At 39.5% G+C, this 24,104-nt stretch overlaps 1 protein-coding gene across 4 annotated transcripts in view; it reads right to left on the bottom strand.

The window, feature by feature from the left end:
* Positions 1-24,104, bottom strand: part of ap2a1 (adaptor related protein complex 2 subunit alpha 1) — a 38,709-nt gene that overhangs the window by 7,840 nt on the left and 6,765 nt on the right. Inside the window, exons 3-17 of one of the 4 annotated variants that reach the window (XM_084372458.1) lie at positions 17,528-17,721; positions 17,226-17,355; positions 16,862-16,963; positions 16,288-16,547; positions 15,472-15,640; positions 15,082-15,219; positions 13,555-13,737; positions 12,070-12,167; positions 11,758-11,989; positions 11,322-11,510; positions 11,046-11,200; positions 8,165-8,227; positions 5,096-5,158; positions 2,903-2,985; positions 1,293-1,393 (exon numbers count right to left, since the gene is read on the bottom strand). In XM_084372458.1, the coding sequence (XP_084228584.1) occupies positions 1,293-1,393; positions 2,903-2,985; positions 5,096-5,158; positions 8,165-8,227; positions 11,046-11,200; positions 11,322-11,510; positions 11,758-11,989; positions 12,070-12,167; positions 13,555-13,737; positions 15,082-15,219; positions 15,472-15,640; positions 16,288-16,547; positions 16,862-16,963; positions 17,226-17,355; positions 17,528-17,721 (2,160 nt within the window). Of the gene's footprint in view, positions 1-1,154; positions 1,394-2,902; positions 2,986-5,095; positions 5,159-8,164; positions 8,228-11,045; positions 11,201-11,321; positions 11,511-11,757; positions 11,990-12,069; positions 12,168-13,554; positions 13,738-15,081; positions 15,220-15,471; positions 15,641-16,287; positions 16,548-16,861; positions 16,964-17,225; positions 17,356-17,527; positions 17,722-24,104 lie in introns of those variants that run through there. The other 3 variants (XM_084372459.1, XM_084372457.1, XM_084372460.1) reach the window with 3 other exon arrangements.

Genomic DNA, 24,104 nt, shown 5'->3' with positions numbered 1-24,104 from the left:
ATTGGACCACCTACACATTACACCTACAGGAGCTTTAATGACATCCCATTCTAAATCTATAGGCTTTATTATGGAGTTGGTCCCCCCTTTGCAGCTATAACAGCTTCCACTCTACTGGGAAGGCTTTCTACAAGTCTTTGGAGTGTGTCTGTGGGAATTTTTACTAATTCGTCCAGAAGAGCATTTGTGAGGTCAGACACTGATGTTGGAGGAGAGGGTCTGGCTTGCAATCTCCGTTCTAGTTCATCCAAAAGGTCTTCAATGGGGTTGAGGTCAGTGCTCTGTGTGGGCCAGTCAAGTTCTTCCACACCAAACTCATCCAACTATGCCTTTATGGACCTTGCTTTGTACACTTGGGCACAGTCATGCTGAAACAGAAATGTGCCTTCCCCAAATTGTTCCCAAATAGATGGAAGCACAGAATTGTCTAATATGTCTTGGTAAACTGAAGCATTAAGATTTCCCTTCACTGAGTCTAATGCTATGGGGTTGGCCTAGGCCCCAACCAACCCCAGAAAAACAACCCCATAGCATTATCTCTCCTCCACACAAACTTTACAGTTGGCCCAATGCAGTCAGGCGGGTAACGTTCTCCTGGCATTTGCCAAACCCAGACTCGTACGATTCGTACGAGCACGATTCGTCACTCGACAGAACACATTTTCACTGCTCCAGCGTCCAGTGGTGGCACGCAAGGCTTGCATGCAGCTGCTCGGTCATGGAAACCATGCCATGAAGGTCCCGGTGCACAGTTTTGGTGCTGATGTTAATGCCAGAGGTTGTTTGGAACTCTGTTATTGTCAGCAGAGTGTTGGCAGCTTTTACACACTATGCGCCTCTGTACTCTTGGACCCCGCTCTATAAGGGAAGACATTTTATGGACTGACTTGTTGCAACGGTGGCATCCTATTGCAGTACCACCCTCGAATTCAGTGAGCTCTTTAGAATGACCTCTTTCATAAATGTTTGTAAAGGCAGACTGCATTGCTAGGTGCTTGATTTTATACACCTGTGGCAATGGGACTGAATGAAACACCTGAATTCAATGATTAAGAGGTGTGTCCCAAAACTGTTGCCCATATAGTGTATCTTCTTTATCTCACTTTCTTGTCATTCATTGGCTGATATATACTGTACTACTGACATACTTGCAATGAGCTAGTGTGACCTTAGTCGAGCCAGGCTCTACTTTGAACCCAGAGAGACTTTATAATGGCTAAATACCATGCTGTGTCCCAGTTATCTGATTGGAAGCTTTGGTGGTTTCTAAACATACTGAAACATAACTGCACAGAAAGGATATGAGACTGCAGCTCCCCAGGACAGCTGACTGTGGTGGTGAAGCTGGCAAACTGCACCGACGTCTTGTTACCGTAGAATAAGTACATTCTCCCTGAGATAGACATATACAATTGTTAAAGATTTAAGAAATGTACTTGGCTTGTAGTTTATAGAATACTCAATAAATAGTAAAGGTATCAAAATATCCTGTCACATCCACATGGCAACAAATGGAAACAAACAGAATGTCAGGACAGTGCGCAGGAGGTTTCCAGTGAATTCATCAGAATTGCTCAAAGTGTTATTCAGTGAATATGTGATAGGCGACACTTTTGTGCACCAATTAATATGGCGCTTCAGATTTTGGTTAACACTTGCCCCAGAACATAGACACCAACATTGGTGAAATTCTGTCCACTGGATTTTGAGGTATTTGTGGCGTCAACCTATGGGTCGGGCTCAAAATGTTCTACCTAATTCCAGCTCATAGCATTTCGAGTTGCTGCATAATACAAAAAAGATATCATGTTTGGTTTGAAATCAAAACCATCTAAATACTGTATGTAATAAGACTGGATGAAATATGCACATAAAGAAGCTATGGTGACTAAATATGTTTGAATGTGTAACTGTGAGACTGTGATCAAGGCAGGCATAATACCTGGAGGAGGGTATAAATACACTGGCAAGCTTTGGTATGCTCTACTCTTCTCCAACGTAAACAGGAACATTCACATATGATTACAGATGTAATATACCGAATTTCACGATAAAATAATGCTGCGATACTGTTGTGGGACTGTGACTATAACCACCAACCTATTATGTGGCTAACAAGGGAAATTGGTATGTATGCATCCTACTATCTCTCCTTGTCATTGTACTGTTCTGTTTAAACAGCAGAGGGTGCAGTCATACTGCTCAAGAAGACAGACTCATTCTCGTAAGACCCACCCTACTCCGCCTCCTCCTCTGATTGGTCTGCTTCGTTCTCAATGCTTAACCCAAACTGTTATCTCACACAGATGCTCTGTTCATTTCCGTTTTTTGGGGGCGATTGAGCTGTAGTAACACTGAACCTCTTCACACCGATCTCTTTACTTATATTCTGGAGCCACTTTTCACTGCAAGAGTGTCTCTAGGCACGTTAGGTGCAGCAAGCAGGCCAGCTGTCCGTCTGCTTCATTTACGAGCCCAAAGACACTGCAGATGTGACAGCCAGGTGGTGTGTTTACTGGTGAGGAAACTATGGCTCACAAACTGCTGTATCAGCTCTGTGCTGGCTGTTTGTTTTTACAAACCAACTGCAAGAAAAATACAACGTCAATCCATTAACGCCAGACAATTACTGAACATAAAGTTAGGAAATAATAATGTCAGTTATGTTAACAGAAATTTTCTTGGCTGTGGTGGTCCGCTGGACTGCAAGAGGGAGGGAGATTGGTCAGAATCGTGGCTGAGTGCCTGCTCTTTTAATGTCATTGTAAGCTTGTATTGGTAAAAGAAATTTAATTTTAAATTTTGATTGGAAATGGGCCTCAGTAACAACTTTTGCCAAAAGATGCCCATGTGCAAATAAAACCCACCAAGCCACAGCTGCTTTTCTATGAAGACAACTTACCCAGATTCTGACGATACTCTGACTTGATGCCAATCTGTAGCAGCTGATTCTCAAAGAGAACCCCGTTGTTCTTGCATACAAACCTATAGCATGAAGGTGTTTAAAGGGTTAGTCAAAACACTGAACTGTCACTTTTGCTGTCCTATCACACAATGAAAACAAGTAAAAGAAACAATACAACATTTTATATCACTTATTTTCCAGTACAGTCTTTGTTAGTGTTCCTAGGTAGGTCTAAGGTACTGAGTGGTATAAATGACAGATTGTCTGCAACTTTTCCACAGCGCTGTTTTAAGAACTCACCCCCCCCCCCCAGGGTTCGTCATTAATTAATTAAGCATAAACATGCAAGAAGCTGCTGTCCAAGAACCATCCATCCATCGTCCTGAAAAACTAGAAGGGATGCACTGATTTATCAGCCTAACATCGGTATCTGCTGATATGCGCATGGTTGATTGACATCAGCTTATCGGCAAATAACATAAGATGGCCTTCATCAATATCATTGGCTGATGTTAACTATTCATTTTGCGCTGGCTACACACACACACACACACACAGTGAACCGCAGCCATTTTTTTCTCCACAACTCTGGCAACATGCTGTGTGCACGTGCTGTATGTACATGTGGTTTGATTTCAAACAAAAGTAAAAGAAAATGACGGCTGTGTGGGAGTATTATAGGCTACTGTCTTGGATAAAGATCAGCGAATTACAGTCTGCAAGACAATCCAGTGGCCTGTTCTGGCATGATCTCCTTGGTGAGAGAACTGATACGTCTTTTAAATGGACGCGGACACAGACCATTGTGTTAAAACAACAAAGATGGCGTTATTAGTAAAGAAACACTGCACCGCAACATCACTGAATCCCAGATATAAAGACCGCTACTTTGATGTGGATGTTAAACAAGCACAGCAACAGATATATATAGGCCTGCTGCGGAAGCCAGAGATGAGACGGATATGAGACTCACGGCAGAGAGAGAGCTGCTCACCCAAAGAGAAAGAGGGCATGAATGGACAGGGGACATTCCACTGTGCACGACATGTTAATGGAGATTCTGGAGCACAACGGACAAGAAAGCCAAGTAGGAGGGCGTCACAGCAACTTAAGGTTTTCTATATTTTATTGATTTTCTATTTCTCATCATCTTCTTCATTTACATCTAATTACATTAATTTATGTGACACAAAGAGAATGTTTTTGATGGGCTAAATGCTGTAAACTCTCCTCATTGAGTTGTATAGCAGCATAACAAGGCTTCTAAATTAGTTATTTTTTTGGTGAGAAAGGAGGTTGTATTAAAGGTTGAGTTATAAATGTGTATGATCGACTTCCCTGCAAACAAAGTGAGAATAAATTACAACAAGAACAAAAATGGAAAAATAACAGTGTTTTAAATATCGGTATCGGTGCATCCCTAAAAACTAGCATAACCGTCACTAGGTACTGTTAAAAATTAAACTTAGGGTAGAAGGAATAGCAAAGACTAGCCCATCATTGGCAATAATTGGTACTTGTAGCAACTATGGGACTCCTAGTTATACGATCAATCAAATTATATTATTACGATGGACACTAGTTTAGTATAGAATTGTCGATTATATCATGTTTTGACTGAAATCACTAAATTGTCTCTCATACTATGCTGAAATGACTGGTTATCTTAACAATAAGTTTAGTGAATTTTGATGACATCAAGGTAATTTATCAAGTCCAGTCACTGTTTGCAGCTTCGTTACAATGAGGATGTGCACTTTTCGGTTTTTCTCTCACTCTTTCTCTCCCATGTCTGCCCACCTAGAGTCCTGGGCTGCCTGTTAAAAGGCAGGTTTTTTCATCAAACAAAACATAATTGATCAATACAATGAATCACTTTTGAACTAAGCATATATAATATTTTATTAATTTCTTTAATAACTTATTTCAGAGTTTCAGAGTACAGAGTCCAACTATGTAAACAACATGGCTAACAGAGGAGGCAAAAATGGTGGATTTTTGCAGCTTCTCTTATGAGAAAGCTTTTATCAAAAACAGGAAACCATCACTCAAGTTATTACAGGACTATGTTCGTCAGATGGCTGCACTCCACAAAAACGTAAAGCAGTGGATGGTGCTTATTCCCAGTTTACTGAAAGTGCTTCTCTTTCTTGACACATGACAAAGCTTACACACAGAGAAAGACCTTACTTGTTCAGAAGTTCGTCTGCCTCAGACAGAGGAGGAGCAGGATCCTCAGAGGGAGGAGCAGAGCTGAGAGACCACAGGACAGCGCAGGGATGAAGAGAGCCCACAGGACAGAGGAGGGATGGATACAGATATGTAGGCAACAGGACAAAAAAGAAGTAGAGCAGAAATGGGAGGTGAAAAAGCCAACAATTCAACACAGGGCACAGCCACAGTATGATTTAGATTGGTTAAGGGAAACATGAGAGAAGAAGAAAGAAGGATAAAAAGATAAAAATGCAGAGGTTAGTAAAAGCAGTTTATATTAAAATGATAACATTACACCATGAAAGGTTTCTGATTTCCGTGTAACAAATACAGATCCAGTGCAGTCAGTACTGTATGTATTTTGACATTTTCTATTGTTTTGGTTCTATACTCAAGCACACTGAATAAGATTGAAAATACAGCTGTTAGGCCAAAGGTCATACTTTGAGCTTTGATTTCGCAGTGCTTGTTTTCATACTGGGTAAATATGCCATTGCTCTACTGCAGTATTCAAAAATTAGGCAAAAAAATAGAATGGGCCACAACTGAAACTAATATCATGCAGCAAGAATTTTGAAGCCCTTAAGAAACTAAACCAGTGTTTCCCATACATACAGTTTACTTGGGTGGGCCGCCCAGGTATATTTGCGAACCCATTTAAGCATTTTATAGGCTACTTTTATTTTTTTTATGTGTTCAATTCTGTTTGGTGTACGTTGGTTTTGATCGGCTACATAAATAACAAGCAGCTTCCTCCACATGCGGCTGACCTGTGGTTGTGACAATGGAATCGCAGGTGAAAAAAATCCTAGACAGGAGGTGTGTTTTTGGTCGACTTACTGCTGAAGAAGAAAACAGATATGGTTGCTGGTACAGAGAAAATAGAAAGGCATGTGCAAAATCTTTAAGCTATTCTGCACAAAGTAGATTTTTGAGTCTCATTCTCAAGTCTCAGCCATTCTGTGGGAAACACTGTTAAGGTAGCACTCTCACATTAGAAAGTGGTTCATTGAATGCCTGTTAGAAAACTGCTATAGTATAGAGCCAAAACAACTGAAAATTATTCACTGTCCAAATGCCTACAGACTGCACTCTACTTCAAGACACTGTACATGTTAAAAGCACATACATAGTCTACACGTAAAGCTTGATGCAATGAACATTTTGGGTGAGAAAAGTGTGTGTGTGTGTACACAACATTTACTCCACTTTACAACAGGAACAGTACAGCAAAGAGATTTTGCCTTGGATTTTAAGGTCGCAGCTTGGTATTACATTTGTTGAACTATTACAATGAGCTTACGTAGATCCACAATTAGACCATGCATGATGTCCGGTCCTAAGTATAGTTACTAGTCAGTAGGTGTGTTTCTATCCACTTTTTTATCTGCATTTTCAATTGGTGCAACAAAAAAGTAAAGCAAAAAGTAGAGATGCAGAAAATTCGAAAAAACTTGACATATTGCTGAAAGGTTTTTATGTTTGGCAGGTACATAAGGTTGGTGTACTGAAAAGCTAAATCAACAATGTGCAATGGAAACAGTCTTAGCAAATAAATCATGACATACAAAAGCATGTGACTTACATGGCCACTGAAGCTTCTCTTCCAGTGCACAGACAAAAAATAACGGCTGACGAAAAACATTAAAAAAATGCACTTCAATTTACTGACCTGCAGTAATTAGGCAGAAACTAGTTAGGAATTAAGCTGTAACAACTCACTTCAACTTAATGGCGTGCTGAGGGGAAGTCAGACAGTACAGTAGTAGGAAGCTTCCTCAAAATGTGTTGAAAATAAATACCAGCTATTTATTGACTTCTTAATGGACAGTAATAGATTATTATTAAACCATGTTGAGAAATTTCAAATATGTTATCTGGTTATTACTACCTACATGAAATGAAATGCATGACTTTTCTGGACCTGTAAAAATGAAGTGTTACCCTGGAGCTATGAGGAAATTGTAACCTTCCTCAAAATATTGAATGGAACACCTCTTCAACAACGGTTTAAATTGCAGACTAAAAATTAGTTCAACCAGCCTTTTATGTTGCTCAGTTTGTAATAGTATTGACCTAACAGTAGTTAATAGAAACAAATTTTGTTTTGCATTTCCTGTTGCTGGTTTCCTGAAAATTCTGTAGTGAGGTAAAATGTGTTTGCATGGTAGTTTTTCTTTTTGAAATATGGTTAAGCCAGTCCTTTCTCCAACTTGCATTGGAACTTGAGTTTTCAGTTCAGTTGGTCACACCTCTGCAGTGCTGCCTGTTTCTATTTCGTGCAAATGTCCACATGCAGTGCCCTTAATGTGATGTTCAAAAGTATTCCTGAGTAAACAAATCTGTATTGCTGAATCCATAATCATGGCTGTTATATCCAGTTTGCAATTTATACTGCTCACACCAATCTGGCAACTTAATTAACTTTGTCATTGTCAGTGCCTTTTAGCTGCTCCATACAAGAGGCAGAAGAATCCTTCTCTTCAGATGGTGTGATTGGTAAACTTTAGCAGCTCAGACTACTTAACATTAGTTTGACCGCAAGCAGGTCACAATCAGCTATGGATGGCAGTGGATATGCTGTCACACTTGCTTGTTTAACTCCAATGACATCTGTCAGTTCCCATTTTCACCCCACTGCACTCTTTCCACACATGTAAGTTGTGAGTATGCTTGATATATTTTCTATCCAAGAAATGTGTGTTGTATTGTTGTCTGGCTTTATATATTATACAAAAAAACATAAAACAGGGCAAATGTATTGGTAGTAGTTCTGCCTTATTCTACTGTATTCATTTCATCAGTGATTGTATTCATGTTTCAGTTCCAAAATTGTTAAAAAGGCACTGATGTATATATAGAGCAAGTTAGGTGCTTTTGTGTAAAGATAAATGGCTCATGTGCATCAAGCTACCCACTTGGTGTAGAGTATATTACCAATGGCATGTTCAATTTAAGATAAAAAGGCTGTTCTAGAAAATCTATGTGGAGATGCCATATTTGTATTGTTCTAGCTGATTCTGTAGTTTACTACTGGGCCCTTACTCCAAGTCACCAGAACCCTCCACCAATAGGGAATCAGAGGTCTCGGTGGGCTGTTCCAGATCTCTGTCAGTGTCCAATCACGGTAGAGACAGACACACATTCAAATCAAAACACACAATATGCACACACACACCCAAACACACACAAACAGAGGGGAAATGGAGAAAAGGGAAGGAGAGAAAAAGACGAAAGACAGTCACATACACAGCAAGATAAAAAGAACAGACAAGTGTAGCAGACCTGCCAACCGTGAAGAAAACTCTACACCGTCTCCTTTTGCTTTCATGGTCGACCCTTCAGTTTGCCTTGGAGCAGCCTATGCCAAGCCAACACAAACTGACCGTGTTTCCCTCCTTTCAGTCTTACAGCAGCCAGGATACCAGGGGGCCTGTTCCATATAGCATGCTACAAAAAGTGGAGAGTCCAATGCCTGACTTGAACGAACCTAACAAATCAGTTGGGGGTAATGGGGGTTCCATAATGGCCAATCCAAGTTTACACAACCAGACTAATTTAACACAGGTTCAAGTAGTCATTGTGTGTGCATGCTATTCACAAGCAGCCTATGAGGTCAGACACAGATCAAACCAATCCACCATGGCAAAAAACGGTGTTAAAGAGCGAGCAGCAATGTTTACAACCATGCAACAGTGCAAACTTACAAAGAATTTAAACATTTAATCACAAAAAAGGGAAAATTGTTGATAATAAATCCAAGAGGAAGGTGGGTGAGAAATCGCTGGCTGACTGAAAGCGTAGGTAGCAACTAAGTTAAAATTTGATTAACTATTTGTGTGCCCTGGTCGCTCATTTGGTGGAGTGTGTGAGCCCTCATAAGGGACTCAGTTGCAACTTGTGGCCCTTTGCTTATTGGAGAAAAGGAAAGTGCCAGCAGTTGGAATTCAATTTAGTTATATTATATCATTCAGTATGATAAGTATGCCTATAGGCTGCATAAGCAATTATGTAGCCATACTATTTTTGTCTATTGACAGAATACCTTGTCTTATTGCTAGAAGATAAGTAAGTAACATAGTAATAAAAATTAAAAAAAACATACACCCACTAAACACATCTAATTTTACTTGTCTGACATTGTTTTAAATGTATTAGCCAATACAATAATCAATACATTTTTTAACATGGTTTCCTAACAGGAAAAATACAGGATAGAGGCAAATGGATTTAGACACTACATTTCTGGTCAAATTTGAAGTTGCACTACCATTATTGCAAGTTTGATGACATCTCTTAGAGGTATGTTGTAGTATCCTATCAGCTAAAGCTTGCTGCACATAAACGTACTTAATTATACAATCACAGTTTATCCTGAACTTGGCATGTCATACAATAACCTAAATACTGACCTAAACAATGAGCTTCAACATAGTTTGCCTTGTGCCAGCACTGTTACTATATTTTTAAAAAGCATGCAGTATCCGCTACACGTCTCCAGGTTGACAGGTCCATATCAGACAAAGATAAAGCAAAGAAAGACAAAGCCAACTGAGCAACAACCAGCATGGACACATTACATTTACAGTAGCTGCTTAGCGCAAGCACACAACAAACCCCACAACTATTTACAATAAACAGTTTTAGACAGGATACATAAAAATTAAACATTAGAATTCATGGTGCTTCCCCATTAAGGTCCAAGACCAGTTTTGCCCAGTCCAGCATTAGTCGCCTTTGTTTGAATGGATTTGAATTTTGGAGTTTTGATGAAAGAAAAAATCATTACACAAAGCAATGCATCCAAGTATTTAAAATTGTTCCATCTAAAGTCTGTCTGAAACAGAAACTAACAAAGTAGCCTCTAGAAGTCTAAATAACCACTAAGAATTTGGCTTTGTTAAATGTTATACACATTTGTGTACATCTGTTTGTCTGTCCGTCCATCCGTCTGTCTGTCTGTCCATCCTTGCCTACGCAGTCAATCTGCTCTGACATCCCACCACTCAGGTTTCTTGAGTAACCTGGTTACTTGAGTGCATGTAAACGCATTGAGTAGAGGAGCAATACAGTAGAAATAAGATAGGTATCAGGGCTGATCAAGTAATTGTTCTAATTGATTGGTAATGGCTTAGCTTGCTGCTGCAGTGTGGCGCTCCTTTACCACAGCGACTCTACAATGCAGTATTCCCCCGAGGTGAAAAGTGTAGTCACGAGTGTAGCCAAACAATGTTTAACATTCCAAGCTCTGAGTTCAGACAGTAAGGTTTACAAAATTCAGTCTCCAACTGTACCTCTCAGCAAAGAGCAGTGCATGTCAATTTCAGGAGTGGCATCCTCCTAGTAATCTCACATTCATATCATATCATTGGAAAATAGTTTTGAGCCAGGACTGTTAGTATTTGGATCAAGTATTTTTTGAAAAATAAGGTTTGTGAGATTAGGTAGGCTACAGGTGTTATTTCAATGTGTCACAATCAGATACAGCTTTAATAAAATATTGGATTAGATGTACAGTTTGTGTAAACATATTCTAATGCATTTGGGGTTTTTTCCCTGTTGTACCACTCATACTTAACCAGGCTATGAGCCGAACTGTGACTTCTGTGTACCATTACACCTCTAAAAGATACCAAATGTTTAAAAGACATCCTTTGTAGAAATTGAGCTCACCTGGTCAATAAAGTCACAAACTGATGTTTTAATGGTTGCACTTGGGCCCAAAAGTGTTTGATTTACTTCTTTTGTTTTCCTTACTCTTCTCATTTCATAGATGCATAAGTCTAAGACAGGACTTGATTTTGTCTTCCTATTTCATTTCTACAGTACTGCTGTCGCAAACCAGTCAGTCTCTTTCCTCTGGCAGCTAGGCAGCCTCAGGTTATGGTGGATTCCTACATCTGCTAATCAAGAGATTACTTTTTACCTTAGGAAGCCGTCGTCATTCACAGCAGCAGAAGGTGCAGCAGGCCCTGCCTCAGAGAACACATCTACCAATAGGCTGCCAACGCTGGCCGGAGCAGCACCAATCGGAGCTGCAGAACGAATCCCAAGGAGGTCTGCTGATGGTGATGGGGTGGACTGGAAAACAAATGAAATTTGCAGTAGGGCCAAAAAAAAATCAGTACTTTTGTTACAGCTGCTGGTATGCATAAAGGCAGCCCAGCAATTATGTTTGTTTGTGAATACAGAGTCTGCTTACAGCATTGGAGGCAGCCATGGCTGCTGTGTCTTGCCCCCGGTCGCCCCCTCCATTTAATTCCCCACCCTCCCTTTTGCTGTCTTCCAGCTCTGTCACAGACACAGCACCAGGCCCCTTCTTCTTCTTCAGCTTAGCCAGGATTGACGACTCCCTCTCTGGGAAAGGAGGCATCTCCTCCAAGACAGTGGCCTAAAGCAACAGAGAGGACACTCATGCTGTGGGTTTGGATAGAAAGAGCTGCCAACATCTGACACACAACACAGTTTCTGGACATCATGTTCAACAAGAACATAACTGCAGGGCTTCTGTCTGTGTCCATATTTGGAGGCAGTGTATTGGAAATGTATTCTATGTAAATTAGTTCTCCCAACAAATTATATGTGCGTATTAATTACTGGACCTGTGTTGAGTTTGGTCTAATAGGCTCAAAACTAACCAGGACATCAGTGCTAGCAATGGAAGAGAGCTTCAGATACTCGACAGCACGCTGCTGCAGCTCCACGTCTGAGTTGCGGATCTGGCTATCGCAGCGCAAAACCTCTTGGATGGTGGCCTTTGTCTCTGGGAACAGGTTGATAAACTTGATGTAGGCTGACAGAAGAAGGGCACGAGTGGGAACGGAACACAGATGGAACTTGGAGTGCAGAAGGTTGAACTGGACCAGGGGGCTGGAGGACAGGACAGCAAAGTTAACATTTATGGTTTCAACTTTTACCTTGGTGCCCTAGCAGCCAAAAAACCAACATACCTGGAGCGTGGATCACCAGCAATAAGGTTACCAAACTCTCCCAGAATGTAGCCTCCAACCTTCACCATGTTCTCATGGCAGGCAGGGGCCTGCAAGGCCTGGAGGAGACAATAATTCAGCTTAGTGTTTTCTAAATACAGCAATGCTAAAGACACATTTAATATCCTAGTTTCTTAGGAAATTTACTGCTTCACTTTATATACTACATGCCATGATGAGCAGCAATCCTTCAAGCAAGAGACAAGCAGAGAAGCTTCTGGAGTGTTTGTTTCTCATTAATTAGTGAAGTAAAAGAATAATATTTCCTATTGGTTGGGACATTTTCTCACCATTCTCATTGCTTAAATCTGGGATCACAGTGACTTCACCAGAGGTTTCAAACCCACTTTACTACAGTGTCCACTTGGTCAAGCAACACTAATGTTGATACAACTATGCATTTTAAAATATAATGCCCAGAGTAAATAAATAGACTACTTAAATCATAAGTGAACACAGTCAACACAAACCATGATAATCTTTTAATTGATGGTAAAATATGGACAAATTCTGGAACAACGGCAGTTTAAAGCTGCTGTGTGTCATTGTTTTTCCTGTCTATTTCGCAGAAATAGCAGCAAACAGGAGGATCCCACTCTCTACGCTTTCACAGGCACACAGGACCGCCTCATTATAGAGTTCTCTGTCGTGATTGGATAAAGTATACTGCATGACCAGGGGGAGGAGACATGGATTACTGACCAAATACTCCATTTTACTTACTACATTTTCAAACAAAACCCATCATATCATAACAATATTGCAACTTCAAATCTTGGATCTTAATGTAAACATGCATGTTACACGCTGTGATCCTACCCTCTCACTCAACTTACATGTGCAGAAACAAATGTGGTCAGAGTGGCTGTAATACCATTCACCCTATTACAAGACACTGTGCCATAAAAATGATTGTCAAAGCTTTGAGAATTTTGAGATAAAAAGTTAAATAACGTCTAATGCTGTGTGTTGTCGAGTCACTGTGTCCCTCAGGTATGAAGATGGGGAGTTCATGCTATATCATTCAATAAGAATGATATACAAAAATAGGACCCAGGGTCAAAAAAAAAAAGAAGGCTGAAAATTGCGTTTTTGAAACTGAAATGTTTCTCTGCAAACCCCTTTTTCTTATACAATAAGCCAATGTTCTTAAACTTTAAGCCATACAAGATCTGTGTAAATAAAAAAACTGTCTAAAACTGACAACATTTTGATTTACAGAATGAACTACCTGATCAAGTGAGTCAACAAGACTGAATCTGAGCAGACATTCTGTGGCAACTTTCAGTACTTAACAATTTTGATGCAGATATACACTAGTGACATCATAGGTATTCCTCAAAAAGTGGTCTGAAAACCATCCTATCAATCTCAATCAATATGTTCCTCATTTAAATCTACTGCTGCCTTTAAATAGCTACATTATAAGATTTTATGTGGTGGCACCTCAAAGACTGTCTTTGCGGCGTAGCCCTGCACGTCGTCTCGGTTGATGACGATCTGAATGACACGATACCAAACCTCTTCGCTGACGTAGTCACCAGCAATGCGGATGAGGTTGAGAATGGTGTCCACGTACCAGGAGTAATCCACGGCATACTTTTCTGCCAGTATGGCCACTTTCAGCACCTGAATCAGGAAGGCATCAGTTGGTATGCAATATTAAAAAAATTATCCGCAATAAATCAGATAAGATATGTTGCCGAGTTGAAGACTTAAAGTTAACTCAAGTGTTTAGTTTGTAGATTTCTAGTTGAGTGGTGCCGTGTAAAGACGGAGTGTTGTTGCGCTTCTCACAAGAAATACAGAAACAATCATATTGCTCTTTTTTGTGCATTACCGTCTTTAGAGCCGTTTCTATAGGTCTGAAACAAAGTTTTGAATTATTTGGTTTGACAAAAAGCACACTTTACAGGAGGAACTTTTTAAGTGCTTGAAACAAGATGTTAATCATTGGCATCTTTTGGGAATGTACTGTGACAAGTTATTTCTGGTCAGAGACATAAAATATTGGAAACATATTAAGCAAAATTCCATTCCAGTTTACCTATTTTCTCTTAAGAAAAGTTGACTTTTGTTCAGGACACTTAAATGAATATCTATTTGGAGTTCTGACCTCTGCCTGCAAGAAAGCCATCACTAAGCACTTGCTGCATCCTGACTCCTTCACAATAGAGGAATGGAAAGACATAGTTTATGAAATAAACATAATGGAAAATATTACTTGCTTAGCCTACAATTAAACACATTTTCTAAGTTATGGTCTAAATGGGTTTCACTTCCCTTATTAGGGGATCTTCTCTGGTTATGGGTTTGCTTGTTTGTTTTTGTGTGAGTGTAAAATTGTGTTATTGTTGTCCTAACTGTTATTTTTCTTAAATTAGATAATTTACTGGATTATCTTCCAATACGATCATACGCATCTTCTTAACTAAACATCCCCTTCTTTTTTTCCCCCTTATTTTCCTTGTTTATAAAGTAGTTAATGGAAATGTAGGATATAGGATACACATTGTCTAAAATAATAAAGTTTATTATATTTTTTAATTCAAATTGTTATTTTATTCTTTTCAGTATCTCTCTATTATTGTCTATTTTTTTAGACTTACTCTTGTGCTGCTATTTATTTCCCTCTGTTCTGCTGTGTTACCTGCAAATTTCTCCCAAGAGGGATCAATAAAGGAACATCATAATCTTAATCTTAAAGAAGGAGCGATTAATGTGTCAAAGTCATACTGCTAATTTATTGCAGACTTTTAATGCCCTGTTCATGCAAGACTGTTTTTGTTTGTAGTTGGTGAAAACCTCTATAATATTTTAAATAAAGAATTGAAAAAAAATATTTGGTTTGTCATACAGTTTGTGATACAGTTTCTGAAGACTGCTGGTTTGTTGTGGTGGAAAAAAGCATCACCAATTCTCACTTGACATTTAAGAAAGAAACAAACGCTTTCTTGGCACACCAACACCCACCATCTCCTCTCTGATGGAGTAGTCTGCTGTCTCAAGGTAGCTGAGCATCTCGGCTACGATCTGCTTGGCATTGCTGCGATCACACATGGCATACAACAGATCAGCTGCCCTCTGCCGAACGCTTACATCCCTCTCAGTCTGCAGAGACACAGAGACAAACACTTATGAAATGGAAGAAAGAAGATGTGACAGAGGTAGAAACAGACCTACAAACAAGTGTAGAACTATGCGTGGATTGTCATGTGCGACTTGTTAAGTGTAATATACAGGGGATCAATGGAGGTGGGTAAGAAGTCCTTCTTACCTAATCATTTATTAATTTAAGCAAAATATTGCCTGAGCCTGATGTCTGATGAGTAATTGTATTTAGTTCAAAGTGTGAGGCACCACCTTTAGGGCATTGATGACGGTCTCAATGTGCGTCTTGACAGCTTCATGGGAAAACTCAGAGCTAGCCAGCGTACACATGCTCTCCAGAGCCAGGTAGCGCAGGTTAGTCTCTCTGTGCTGCAGGAACTGTCCAAGCTGGTTACAGGCTCGCACCAGAAGGTTTGGCTCACTGCAGAACACAAATTAAAATTTACTTCTATGGTAGCATCAACAAATTTTGAAGAAACATTATAGTAGGTCACAGTTAGGACTTAGCATTGCTTACTGAAATTAATAAAAATAAAAACAAAATTACACTCCTCAAAATTAGTTAGAGATATTTAGAGATTATCGTGTTTCACTTGAATGTTTTATCAATTGTTTATTCCAGAACATTTTATTTTGTGAATATTTTTGGTCCCCAAAAATAATGTGACACGTTTCATTTGACTTTTATTGCATATCCATACACATGCATTTATGCACCCATATTCCAATATCCCCAACTCATTTTGAGTCGTGTAAATACAGCAAAAGATCTGGAAAAAGAATCAATGAGGGACATGATGTCCATCATGTTTGTCATACTGAATACTAACTACTCATACTAACCCTATTTGGCAATATTCTGCAGTCATAAAAGTGTAAACATGCATGTGGGTTAAACTACTATAACCAACCAGAAAGATTTTTTTATAGTTTTATCAAGTGTAAATTGAATAGTCTTCATAAATATCTGTTTCCCCCCTTTAATTAAGATGCTAATTTCTTCTGAGATTAGACCCACATGCAGCCTGACATAATATTGAAGGTCATGTTGTTGCCAAGAATGCTCACCTGTCATAGTGGATGATAAGTGATATAGCCTCAAACAAGATGGCATTCTTGGCATTGGAGTGCTGCACCTTCTTGGACTTTGGTGGTTCCTGGGCCTTATTGAGGATGGTCTCCAGACACTCTACCAGGCGCCCTTTGACAGCCCCATCTTCTGGTGGTGGGTAGCACTGCAACAGGCGCAGCAGCTTGCAGGAGAGCCACGGTGCTGGGACAAAGTAGTAGGTGTAATCCTGGAGGTCAGTGGAAGCCGACGACACAATCTGGAGACCCAACACAATTTTCCTGAAGACTTACTCTGGTAAGTCAAAACTGAACGTGTGCAAGACATTGCCTAACAGACTCAATCACAGACTCACACAGTGCAGCTAACTGTATATGGGAAGCCCAGATATAAGCAGTTATGTTCAGTTACAGAAACATATGAGTTGAGTCAGGTTTCAAATGTTAAACTAGACTGCACAGATAAGACTGTATTGGAAAGGAGCTCATCAGTGGTCTATTCAGCCACCTGGGAACATAATTTACAACACTGATTAAAAACAAAGTTAAAGCAAGTCCACACACACACACACACCCTGCTGAGTCTAGAAACGGCCAGGGAAACACAGGTCTTGAACTCATCTGGATTCTTCTGGCTCAGACAGGTGATGAGAGAGATGGCTGCCGTCACCACACCCTAAACCCGAGGCACACATGCGGAAAAAAAGACAATTAATAATCTCACTCATTCAACAGCCTAGTGAATACCAGTGAAACTGGCTTCACCATTTCATAATCTTGTTGGATGGGAAACTTCTAATTTTGATTGGACTTTAAAAGCTTACAATTTTAACTAATTAAAAGTTTGTAAGCTAATCTACGCCAGTCATCATAATACAGATACCATTTTATCTTTTACAAAACTCTATTTAATATGGAGGTCTGGATTGTGCTTTCACCATGTGTTGGTCGTTGAGCAGGTGCACGACGCGTGATGTCCACTCGCCCATCAGCACCAAGTCAGGAGAGGTCTTATAGAGGCGCAGCAGACACAGGGCAGCTGACTGTTTCACACTATCCATCGTATCACTGTGGTGCATCACATTCACATTACCAGCAGCTAAGTGAAGTCACAGTGATGTAACTCTAGTAACAGTTTTTAGCTTTGTCATTCACAGCAAAACATAAGTAACAGAAAAAGGAAAAATTTGATTTTTTTCATTTTACGTCCTCAACCTTCCAAAGCAGAGGTCAGACTCACCCAGCCACCAGGATTCGAGGGATCTCACTGGCAAAAGCCTCAGCCATTTCACGGCTTCCCACATTTGCGATACAATGAAGTGCCAAGCACATGAAGGTGGGGTTGCGGCTGGACAAGTCGTTCTTGATGGCGTTGTTGATCAGACGGATCAACTCACTGTTGCTGTTTACCAGCACTGAGATGAACAGGTAGCCCTTGAGGAACAGATGACACCATAAAGATTTTTTAAACTGTGGAGGCATTAAAAAAAAAGAAAAAGAAATCAAGTGTCCAGTGGATGTTGAACATGGTCTAATCTGCCCCAAACTTCACACATTTGTTAAGAGTCCTAACCTGAAGAGATTGATATTTATGACTTGAAGACCTGTAGTGTGAAAGGAACAGCAATGGAATATTGAGCAGAAATCCACAAAAGCCAATGAGAGCAAGGTAACTGGTTAGGGTTACACTCATCACCCAGATGTTCCAAACTTGCGAAAGAACATAAACATGGCTGCCAAGAGCACGAGTATGACTTGTCTCCCATGCCAGGTGGACAGTAAAATACTGATTTGATTTTTTATTCGAATTGATGCTTACATGTATGTAAATTGTTTTTTGGAACAAAACGTAGTACGAACATTTGCAACCAGCTGATGACAACATTCCCCTCCATGTTTGTTTTTTTTCTTAAGTAGGGTTGAGTACAGGTTGATGCCATCGCCAGCCACCCCCTACCGAGTTCTGACCATCATAACGTCATGATTTAAAAGCTGCCCCACCAGAGAGCATAATAAGGTGGCATATCCCCTCAGAGTTGCCATAAGGCGAGAGTTGTTGTTTGTGACATGTGGGAGAGAAAATGAAAAGAAGTTTGTCCCTGCTCTGTCCCTTTTTTTTTTTTTTTTTTACTCAGTTAAGTAAACCCAAGAAACTCTTAAATGTGTTGCAGTGGTGCTTCTTATCTGCAGGCAGCTGTTAATGTGCTTCTTTTAACCATGCTGGGTTTTTATTCGCATTTTCTTGGCAAAGCTTCATCAGTATAGCTAGCTGGCTAACTTTGTTTCAAGCTTCTGTGGCTGAACACAGCTAAGTTACAGACATGTGGGGCGAATCCTGGCTACGTTAGGAGACGTGCGATTGGTGACATTTTCTAAGGTTCGGGAGGCTCCATCCTGCAATAAAGCCATTCGGCCATTTGGTCTTCTTGAGTCTTTTGATGTCTTCAGAAGTTCTGATCTGTTTGGAGTCAAATGTATTGTCAGGCTGGCTGAGAGGTTTCTCAGTCCACATACCAAATTAAAACAGGGTCAATAATCCAACAAACGTCCTGCATCTTGACTGAACAGTCTGGTGTATTCATTCTCACATTTAAAATAAATAAGTTAAGATTTGAAAATCTTCTAGTGTGCAACAGGAGTTATTGAACAGCCCTGTATAAAATCCTACCTTCATGAAGGTTCTAATGTGTAGTTCTTGCTGAAACTGCTTTGAAGAGTTAGTTGAGGGAAAATGCCCATTTTGGTAACTGTAGTTTATGCCACTGTTTAACTGTACTTACCAATAGTCAGAAGTTTATATTTTTCCAATACTTACCATAGTTAACTATCACTTATATTATGGGCAGACTAAACCACCCAGACTCCAGGCATATATACAGAAACCCCAAGTCCCTACAGTTCCCACATGATGAACCTATTCTGGCTTGATGCAGGTCGGAATACGTTCAGTAAGTGGTTATTGTGATAAGTGGAATTAACCAATTACACATCACGCTGCAGAGCCATTAAGTATTTAAGTCTGTTGCTAATTGTTTTCTTTCCTTTAAAAAGGTGCGTTTCTGGACATTTGAGCCCACATATATATCGTACATATTGATCAAGTCAGGGTTTTGGTATTTCCTTTTCTCTCTCTTAGGATGTACAGTAAACGTAATGTTTAAACATAAACATTATCAAATTAATACAATAATATTCATATTTTAGGGCCAGCACTATAGTATGTAGTTTTAGTATTTTACATCGTATTTCCGTTCTAAAAGTAAACTAAAAACTAAACTTGTATATCAATTCATGGATTTTAGACTACCCCAATAATATTTTAGGTTGATTTATCACTTTTAACATTATTTCTTAAATGACTGAGGTTACTGTTTTATCTTGTTGTGCGTGTGTGCTGTGATTTAAATGAAGGAAAAAAAAAATTTGTCTGCACCTTTATTCATGGCTACAATATTTACACAATGTGTTAAGCAAGACAGCAAGTTAAAATCAGGGCTGCACATTTAATCGCAATATTATCAAAATCGCAATATAGCAAAGTGTAATATTGCAGGTGTGGCAATTTTTTTGATAAAGGCAAACTGCCTATAAATCTTGTTCTCCAGATGTAAAAAAACATGTTTGTTTGGTACAGACTCCAACAAATGTCACATCATCATGATTTTAATGAATTACTCAGTTAAAAAGGAAAATTGTGCTGCCAAAATTATCATTCCCAATTATCGTGAACTAGGGGTGTCAACGTTTACAATTTTTTCTACATGTGTACACTGGGCTTCTAACTGACGTGTACCCGGTTACACGTTGGAGATTTATGATCTCTTTCTATCGCAGTTGCGCTTCATAACCACTAGAGGGTTCTGTCTCCATTCAACCGCCTCCTAATCATTAAATCAAAGCCATTCCAGTAGTTATCAGACAAAAACGTTTATTCAACGTTATTCTTGTAGACCTATTTCAAATAGGTACTAAATTAAAGCCAACATAACAGATAAATCACAGAGCTTCATTTAACATTTTAGGGCTTAGGCCTACTTATGACTTATGAAAGTAAAATGAGTTGAAAATCATCATTTTGACAGACAAGAAAACGTGAGTGAAAGCTGAAAAAGGTTTAACCTTCTTTTTTAATCATTGTTTTAACTATTTCTCACAGTTGTACAATTTGTTTTTAAAGTTATAGTTCAAACTGCATCCCTCTCTCGCAACGGGAGCTGCGTCTGAATTTTAATATACGTATCATAGTAAAAGTAATCTAGAATTGGCGAAAGAAAGAAACTAAAAAAGAAGAAGCATGCTGAAGTGAGAGGAAAAAACTTCACCTTTATATCCACAAAGCTAAAAAAGTAGAGGGGGAATCTCACAATTATTCACTAAAACTGTCGGGAAAAAAATGTTTTTTTCCTCCTCTTTAGATGTGAGGATATGTGATCAGGTCGTAAAAAGCCGACACAGAACACCAATCAACAATATAGTGTACAACAACACGTAACAATAAAGGCTAAAATAACAAGCCATTAACAGTCTTTGTTTTGAGCAGGACGACATTTGCGCATGGAGAAGATGATGAGCGCCACGCTCTTCTCAAGTCCTCCGCAGCCTATTCTACACAGCAGCTGTCTTGCCTTTAAGTGGTCTCGCTGGTCTGAAAAACACAAATGGCTGTGGCCACGGGTTTTTTTATATATCAACATAACATTGTGCCCCATGCATCTATTATGTATCTGGATAACTGCGGTGGGAACATTTAATTGTATAGTTAGTTAATGTTATTATCTGAAGCTTTCAGGCAACATTATCACCCCTAAAAATACTATAGGTCTATATATTGGTGAGAAATAAATGAGGAGGAGAAAAAATGACGTGTAAACGGTTATTGATTTTTCTAAACGGTTATGATTTATTATCCGTGTACCCGTTTACACGTGTAGATGTTGACACCCCTATCGTGAACCATATTGCAATCGTCAATCTGTCAAAATAATCGCAATATACTATCTTCTTAAAATGAATTGGGTGCAACTAAATTATCTGCTGGTGCACCTAAATTGAAAAGCTAGGCACACCCAGGCAACAAGTGTAAACAGTTAGTCTAGAGGCCTGGCGTGGACAAAATATTAGAAACACTAAGTATACCACAAGAAACTACAGCCTCAACAGTGACCTTAAAGTTAAATCAATACCTTTCTAAATCAGATTCGACAAAAACTGAGCATTACAACCTTTATGGTTAGACTGTATTAGTCTTTCCCCCTGTCATCTATCTTTAGACAGAAGACAGATGATAGGAAATGAGTGTGAGAGAGAGATGCAGCAAAGGTCCCTGGCCAGGCTCAAAACAGGGATGTTTCATGGTACTTGGAGTGTCTTGGAGTTTTCTTGTAAAAAATGTTTTTAACTAAAAAGTTTGAAGCCTCTACTGTCCATGTTTACCATCAAGCAATTTTCTTTTTTTGTTTTATTGCAATATTGGTCAAAGAAATTCTAAACTGAAGACAAGCCACAATGCCAAATTGGTGAGTACGGTAAAATGGAAAACATAACATGAGAAGTTATTTGGCAAAACAAGTGAACTGTGCTGGATCTAGGGATGGGCATGATTAATCAACTATCGATTAATTGATCATTAAGAATTTCGTCGATGACGTTAATTTTTTATCGATAAAACTAATGCAGGTTCTGTTGGGTAGTGTGAGTCTTGAGGAATGCAATGAATTTCGCTCTGTGGCAGCAATTAAACATTTTACCACACGGGGGCAATATTTGAAAAAAATGCCACAGGCCTACTCAGTTACCTGCGAGTTTCCGTGTATTTCAAAAGTAATCATGAAGAGGTCACAGCTTAGTGTAGTTCACTGCCAACACTAGGAAGCTGTGTATAAGTACAACTTGTCCACGACTCAAATGATGTACCACTTTAACAATGCGCATCCAACACTGGTTAGTGGCGGTGCATCCTGCTCTCAGTCTCAACCTAGCATCAACTCAGTGTTAGCACGGACACTGAGGAGCTGCGATGCACAACGAGCAGACCTGTGCATCACGACAACGTCGGTCCCCTCAGAGTGGGTGTTTTCGGCGGCTGGACTGGCGGTCACCAGGCTGCGGTTGCGTCTGACCCCAGAGCATGTTAACATGCTCATCTTTCTCAACAAAAAACAGTAGACTGGTGCTGAAGTTGTATGTGAGTTACTGGTTATTTTTTATGAAGCTTTCTTAATAAGCCTAATTCATTGTTAGGTAGGCTAATCTCTCTCTCACCCTCTTTTTGACTCGGTTATTGTTTAACATGATTGTTTTTTTATATTATTATTATTATTTTGGGGAAAAAAACAAGGGTCAGTTGTGTTTATGAGCACTGGCTTCTAGCTGTAGGCTCCGCTGCTTTAGAGCACAGCAGTGCATATCTTCAAGTGTAACCATTGAACGGATCCGGTTTAACTGCCACAAGAGTTGTAATTTTAATATAAAAATATTAATGATTAATCGAAAATCGATCGTTAATTCTCCCGACGATCGATTAAGACAATTTAATCGAATGCCCATCCCTAGCTAGATCTACACAATATGCCAAGCCAGGGTCTGTCCCTGCCTGTCTAACTCAAAAGCAGGCCATAATTGTATTGTTGGGAACAGTCTTTGAGGAAAATTCCCACAACACAAGAAATGTTTTGGACACAGAAATGATTGTGCCTTTTATCAGCAACTGCTTTGATTCCAAGCATGTGCACATTATAAATGGCACTTGACTGTGGTGGCATTAGAGGAATTGCACGTAACTTGACTCTCAGCTGAACTTTATTTATATAGCACCTTGTGCAATATAAACATTATAACACTGTTACCTAGTGCTTTACAAACAAAACAGTTAAAAATAATAAAAGAAGGCAGAGTAAGTAACAGTACTTTTATATAAGGGAAAAGAAAGTGATACGTAAAAAGCAAACTAGAAATTATAATAGCAAAATTGGTTAATTATTCAATAGCAATATGTATTGGCGATAAATACTTTTTCTAGTTTCATGTGTATGCATTAAACGCAAACCAAGGGAAAGCACATAAAGAATACGCCCCAGCTCATATGCAGCCTGTCATATTCCTTGATAATGGGAGCATGCTACGATAGGGCTGGGCGATATCTCGAATATACTCGATGTATCGCGGCTTGTTCTCTATGGGATGTAGAAAATGACTATATCGTGAATATTCGAGTATACATTCAATTGTCACGCAGTTGCTTTTAGTCGCAGGCATTGAACTACAGGTTTCTCTCACTCTTTCTCATCTCTCCACACAGGGAGTTAAAACAAGCGCACCTAGTTACGTACATCACATTCTGTCGTGCGTACAACGTCATACGCCCGGCAGCATGTAGCAGCAGAGATCTCAGGTAGCGGCAGCAGCAGGTGCTATGACAAATGGCGGTGGTTTGGGTACAAGAGGGAGGACGTTGAACAAATAACCGTAATATGTAAAGTATGCCGCAAAAGCGTCGCCACAAAAGGTGGTAGTACAACGAACTTATATTACCATTGGAGAACCACCCGCTAGAAAACGACGAGTGCTTGAGACTCCTCCGGCCAGTGCCATATCGAAGAAAGTGCCGAAGCAACCAGCACTGACGCAGTTGAGTCTGGCGTTACTTTTTCCAGAACAACACCATAGGACAAAAATAGTCAAAAACAGAAGTAGATCACGTCCGCAGTAACCCACCACATAGCAAAAGACATGGCCCCAGTGAGTGTGATTGAAAAGCCCGTATTCAGAAAGCTCATCAACACACTTGACCCAAGATATAAAATACCTAGTTGAGAATA

Source organism: Pagrus pagrus (genome assembly GCF_965226575.1).
Source record: "Pagrus pagrus genome assembly, chromosome: 13".
Lineage (NCBI taxonomy): Eukaryota > Metazoa > Chordata > Actinopteri > Spariformes > Sparidae > Pagrus > Pagrus pagrus.
This window is presented reverse-complemented; position numbering and strand designations above follow the sequence as displayed.